This window comes from Scyliorhinus canicula, chromosome 29 (assembly GCF_902713615.1).
Source record: "Scyliorhinus canicula chromosome 29, sScyCan1.1, whole genome shotgun sequence".
Taxonomy (NCBI): Eukaryota; Metazoa; Chordata; class Chondrichthyes; order Carcharhiniformes; family Scyliorhinidae; genus Scyliorhinus; species Scyliorhinus canicula.
The window spans coordinates 1,311,517-1,317,591 of NC_052174.1; the positions used below are offsets into that span (position 1 = coordinate 1,311,517).

Genomic DNA, 6,075 nt, shown 5'->3' on the forward strand with positions numbered 1-6,075 from the left:
CTGCTGTGACACGGAAACGCGGCAGCCTCTTCGGGCACAGCAACAGCAACGTCATGACAGCCAGATCGTTTGCTTTTGTGAAGATATCGACCGAGAGATAAATATTGCACCAGGCACCACCGGGGGGGGGGGGGGGAACCTGGCGGTCGTCTTCTCCCCGCCCGCCCGTCCTTACCGTCAGCCGCTCCATCGAGAAGCCGTAGTTCTGCTTTTGCAGGGTCCCGTTCCGCCGGACCTCTGAGCCGCTGACCAGCCAGCTGACCTTCGACCTCAGCTCCAGCAAGGTGGACGGCAGCCCCGAGGAGGTGCAGGAGGCGTCCAGCGGCTGGAGAGTGGTCAGCCCCATGTGCAGCGAGCCGGACCACTGCTCGTCGATCTCGTCGATCTTAACCTGCGGACGGCAGCAACAAGACAGAGGATTGGACGGAGGCAAGTTTCACAGATGCTCACGGGGACATTTCTACGCCAAAGAGCTGCTGTTACCACTTCCAGGCACACTTTATAATCTGCACGTTTACATTTCATGTCCGAGCTCTGAGCTCCCAGACAGAGAATCAAAGTCTCAGTCCTGTGCAGCAAATCAAATTGCAAATCTCGAACACCCAATAACACCTCCTAACCTTTTTGGACACCAAGGACAATTTATCACGGCCAATCCACCTTATCTGCATGTCTTTGGACTGTGGGAGGAAACCGGAGCGACCGGAGGAAACCCACGCAGACACGGGGAGGACGTGCCGACTCCGCACAGACAGTGGCCCAAGCCGGGAATCGAACCTGGGACCCTGGAGCTGTGAAGCAACAGGGCTATCCACTTGTGCTACCGTGCTGCAGATGGTGAAATTCAGATTTCACCGTCTGCTGTGGCGGGATTGGAACCTGGCTCTCTGCATTACCGGTCCAGCGACAATCCCACTACGTCACCTCAACAATCGATTCTCACAATTTCCCTACGACAGATTAACTGGTTTCCCACTTTCTCCATTCCTTCCTTTCCGGAGTTGGGACGTTACATTTGCCATTTCCCAATCCACTGGGACGCATCCAGAATCGAGGGAATTTTACAAGGTAATGAAATGAAATGAAATGAAAATCGCTTATTGTCACGAGTTGGCTTCAAATGAAGTTACTGTGAAAAGCCCCTAGTCGCCACATTCCGGCGCCTGTTCGGGGAGGCTGGTACGCCTTGGTCTGCTTTCAAAGCCAGCGATTTAGCCCTGTGCTAAACCGGCCCCATATCTTTGCACCATCACCGCAGCGACTTAACCCTAACCCTGGCTGCCTCGCAGCGCCAGAGACCCGGGTTCAAATCCGGCCTCGGGTCACCGTCTGTGTGGAGTTTGCACACTCGCGACAAACCTTCCTCCAACTTGGAAAATATCCATTGACCCTTACTCTCTGCTTATCATACGGCCAATTTTGTATCCACGTTGCTCCTGGCCCTTTTATTCCAGGGGGTAGAACATTTCTCACAAGTCTGTCGTGTGGCACTGTATCGAGTGTCTTCCTGAAAGTCCATGTACACCACTTCAACAGCATTACCCTCATCGACCCTTTCTGCCCTCTCCTCAAACCAACTGCAGCAAGTTAGTTAAACACCATTTCCCCTTTTGAAATCCATGCTGGCTCTTCCTAATCAACCCACATTCTTCCATCTGAATACTAATTCTACCCCGAATAGCTGTTTCCAGAAGCTTCCCCCACCACTGGATGCTCCGTAATTTCTGAGCTTATTCTGGCAACTTATTTACGCCCTCAGCCACGGGAAACACTTCCCCTCATTTCCTCTGTCTGAACGGTTGGTGATTTTTGAACCCCCACCCCCCCCCCACTAGATCGCCTCCTGTGCTCCCGAGGAGAACGTCGGTCGAGTTACCTCGAAGACCTCGTCTGACCTCAGCTCCTTGAGGCCGAGTACCACCCCGTGAGAGAAGCCGTGGATTCGAACCGCCCGACAGCCGTCATTCTGCAGAGCCACGTTCTTCCCGCAGTTGGAGTGGAAGCGGTGGGCTATACCTGGAACTGAGGGGGCGACAAAACACAATGCGTCAACCCCGAGACGCCGTCCCTGCCTCCCTGATAACGTGCATTTGGGAAGTGCCTTCGACAGAATAAAACGCGCCCAAGGCATTTTTGCACAACGTGCTAATTGGAGAAAACTTTCAGTTACGGTCAGGAGGGACCACTGTCAGGGCAGTGTCCCTTTAAGAAAGGCTGTTGTCCTATCACATGGCTTCAGTGGTGTCATTATGTGGGCAGAGCCGGCTGTGGCTCTGTGAGGCTTTACGTTCGCTTTGAGTTTTGGACTGGGTTTGAACTGCACAGGTTGAAAGGAGTGTTTCTCGATCTTCATTTTAAAAGATGTTCCAGACGACTTAGTAACTTAAGAGATAATTGCTTTCTCGAAGAAATTCAAACCTGCTTTTTGATTTTGTTATTGAATTGGAACAGTTAAGGGGGAATTCATTATGGATTATACATATATTACTGTAGCTGTGTGGGGTATTTCTGTTTGTAATTGATAAAAATTCTAGCTGTGTGTGTTTATACAAATGTTAACTAAATTCTGAGACTAAATCTTGTTTTCTTTTGATTAAAAGTGCCGAAGAAGTTTGTTGAATAAGACCTGAAGGGCAGCCTCTTAGCTTAGCTGAATTCAACATAAAGTTATAGGTCAGGTGAACAACAGATTATACTTTGGATAAAAGCAAATTACTGCGGATGCTGGAATCTGAAATGAAACAGAAAATGCTGGAAAATCTCAACAAGTCTGGCAGCATCGGTAGGGAGAGAAAAGAGCTGATGTTTTGAGTCCGATGATTCTTTGTCAACAGGAAGGTCAGGGTCCTGAATGCGCACAGACCGAAGATGCTCAGCAAAGCGATCACCCAGTCTGCGTTTGGTCTCTCCGATATAGAGACGACCACATTGGGAGCAGCCAATGCAGTAGACCAGATTGAAAGAGATGGAAGTGAAACGCTGCTTAACCTGAATGAATGTTTCGGGCCTGGGATGTTAAGCATGGAAGAGGTAAAGGGGCAGGTGTTACACCTTCTGCGAATGCATGGGAAGGTGCCATGGGTGATAGTACTGGGTATAGTGAAGGAGTGAACTAGATTGTCTCGGAGGGAATCTGCGGAATGCTGACAGAGGGAGTGAAGGGAAGATGTGTTTGGTGGTGGCATCACGCTGGAGTTGGCGAAAATGGCGGAGGATTATGCTTTGCATACGGAGGCTGGTGGGATGAAGTGTGAGAACGAGGGCGACTTTGACAAAGAGTCATCGGACTCTAAACGTTAGCTCTTTTCTCTCTCTCCAATATACTTTGGAGTCCTTTTAAACCCTGGCCCATAACAGCAGTCTCAGAACCGGAGGTGCCTGAAGCAAACTCACGGCATCAGGGGTCTGAGTTACACACTGACTAATCATAGCAAACCCGTGGTAGGGAATGTGTCTTGAGAAAGGACGTACTGGCGCTGGAGGGTGTGCAGAGGAGATTCACTAGGTTAATCCCAGAGCTGAAGGGGCTGGATTACGAGGAGAGGTTGAGTAGACTGGGACTGTACTCGTTGGAATTTAGAAGGATGAAGGGGGATCTTATAGAAACATATAAAATTATGAAGGGAATAGATAGGATAGATGCGGGCAGGTTGTTTCCACTGGCGGGTGACAGCAGAACTAGGGGGCATAGCCTCAAAATAAGGGGAAGTAGATTTAGGACTGAGTTTAGGAGGAACTTCTTCACCCAAAGGCTTGTGAATCTATGGAATTCCTTGCCCAGTGAAGCAGTTGAGGCTCCTTCATTAAATGTTTTTAAGGTAAAGATAGATAGTTTTTTGAAGAATAAAGGGATTAAGGGTTATGGTGTTCGGGCCGGAAAGTGGAGCTGAGTCCACAAAAGATCAGCCATGATCTCATTGAATGGCGGAGCAGGCTCGAGGGGCCAGATGGCCTACTCCTGCTCCAAGTTAAAGTTTCTGTATGTGCTGCTATTCTATACCAAGTTGTACATATTTCCGACATTTTGTTTAAAAAAAGACACACACACACACACACACACACACACACAATCGGCATCAAGGTCAATGAGCGTTCCCGACAGAGCCCCAGCGACGTGTACGAAATGAAACAAATGAAAATGGCTTATTGTCACGAGTAGGCTTCAAATGAAGTTACTGTGAAAAGCCCCTAGTCGCCACATTCCGGCGCCTGTTCGGGGAGGCTGGTACGGGAATTGAACCGTGCTGCTGGCCTGTCTTGGTCTGCTTTCAAAGCCAGCGATTTAGCCCACTGTGCTGAACCAGCCCCAGCCAGTATATCCTGCTCACAGGGAATTTAAGGAAACACGTGCGATTGCGGTAATACAGCGATCGTGGGAGGTACCGGCATACCGCCCTCGTCAGAAAGGGAAATTTCCATCGCTTCCCGGTAACTCCAGGAGTAAACGTGCTCACAGCCGAGGGGGGCAGCAACACTGCAAGCTGTCACCGGCTGATCTCCGCTCCCCCTTTAACCAGTCCGGCTTCCCCAGTCCTCTACTCCCCCCCGCCGCCAAGCCCCAACTCAAAGCCGCCGGACATGGGGGTCAACGTGGAACGTGAGGCTGAATCCTCAGGCCCTCGGAGGGAGTGGGGGAAATGGGGGTGGTTGGGAGGGGACAGAGAGAGTGCGGGGGGGGGGGGGGGGGGGGGGGGGGGGGGGGGGGGGGGGTGTTCGCTGAACCCCAACACCGGCCACCATCTTCTTCCTGGGCTGGCCCATATCAGAGGGGTCGAATACGTTGCCCTAAACCCCCCCCTCCCCCAAACGACAGTCCACCTGCCCCATGGATGGAAACCCGTACCTGATGGGCTCCGTTGTGCCCTGGCTAGTTGGGACAGCAGGGTGGGGCGCTGATCATTGGGGTGGGGAGAGGGGGGGGGGGGGGGGGGGAAACGGGTGTCGACGGGGAGGTGCGTGCCTACCTGGGGAATGGATCGGGAAAGATTTCTCAGTGGCGTTACTCAGTGACAGGCTGTTGTCGACAGGTGGCGAGCCGCTGGTAATGGACACTTGGACACACTGCCCGTACAGATCGACCACAGCGTACAGCTCTGCAAGGCGAAGAGGAAACAGGACAATAACAACAGCCACAGAACACCTGCTGAGCTCAAATCCAACCCCCCCCCCCCCCAACCCCGGCCCTCACCAGCCCGAGCTAAACATTAACAGGCGCCTCCATCTGAGGGGACGGAGCCTCGGAGACCAGGACCTGCTGACCAAACGGGCCTGCGTCGAGTTAACTGACTGGAAGCCTGTTGCTGTTGGCCAAGGGGAATCTCCTGACCCCCTCCCCCCCCCCCCCACTGTTGACCCAGCGGTGACTCCTTGGTGATCTTGGCCGCCAATCCAACGCGCAGTGTCGGAAAAGACGTGACGGGTGAGGGCTCTTTTCTCTCGATATAGAGGAAGCTGAGACTGTGGGGGGGTGGGGGGGGGCAAGCCTACACCGACCCTCTGAAAGAGCACCTGATGGAGGACTACCCCCCACCACCACCACCCTATCCCTGTAACCCCCCCCCCCCCCCCCCCCCGACCCCACCAAACCATTGGAAAATGTGAGGCAATTGACTAATCCACCCTAACCTGCACGTCTTTTGGACTGTGGGAGGGAACCGGAGCACCCGGAGGAAACCCACGCGGACACGGGGGAGGACGTGCAGACACGGCACAGACGGTGACCCAAGCCGGGAATCGAACCGGGGACCCTGAGACAAACGAGAGCCAGGGAAAGGGAGTGCGAGAGAGGACACAGGCGCATGCAAGGTGTGTACAAGAGCGAGGGGACAGGAGAGCGAAGGAGAGCGAGCAGGAGGGCTGGAGAAAGACGACAGTGTGAGAGTGTGAAAGAGAAGATTTCCGACTGAGCCATAACGCGGCTGGACACAGACCCGAATAGGCTGGGAATAGAGGGATACGGGCCCTGGAAGTGTAGATTTCAGTTTAGACGGGGCAGCATGGCCGGCGCAGGCTCGGAGGGCCGAAGGGCCTTTTTCCATGCGGTACCGTGCTTTGTCCTTTGACCAACTATCTCAC

General features: G+C 53.1%; 1 protein-coding gene across 1 annotated transcript in view; it reads right to left on the reverse strand.

Moving 5' to 3' along the window:
- Positions 1-6,075, reverse strand: part of neurl4 (neuralized E3 ubiquitin protein ligase 4) — a 104,280-nt gene that overhangs the window by 67,417 nt on the left and 30,788 nt on the right. Inside the window, exons 11-13 of the mRNA XM_038786709.1 lie at positions 4,965-5,148; positions 1,877-2,022; positions 176-391 (exon numbers count right to left, since the gene is read on the reverse strand). Of these exons, the coding sequence (XP_038642637.1) occupies positions 176-391; positions 1,877-2,022; positions 4,965-5,148 (546 nt within the window). The remainder of the gene's footprint in view (positions 1-175; positions 392-1,876; positions 2,023-4,964; positions 5,149-6,075) is intronic.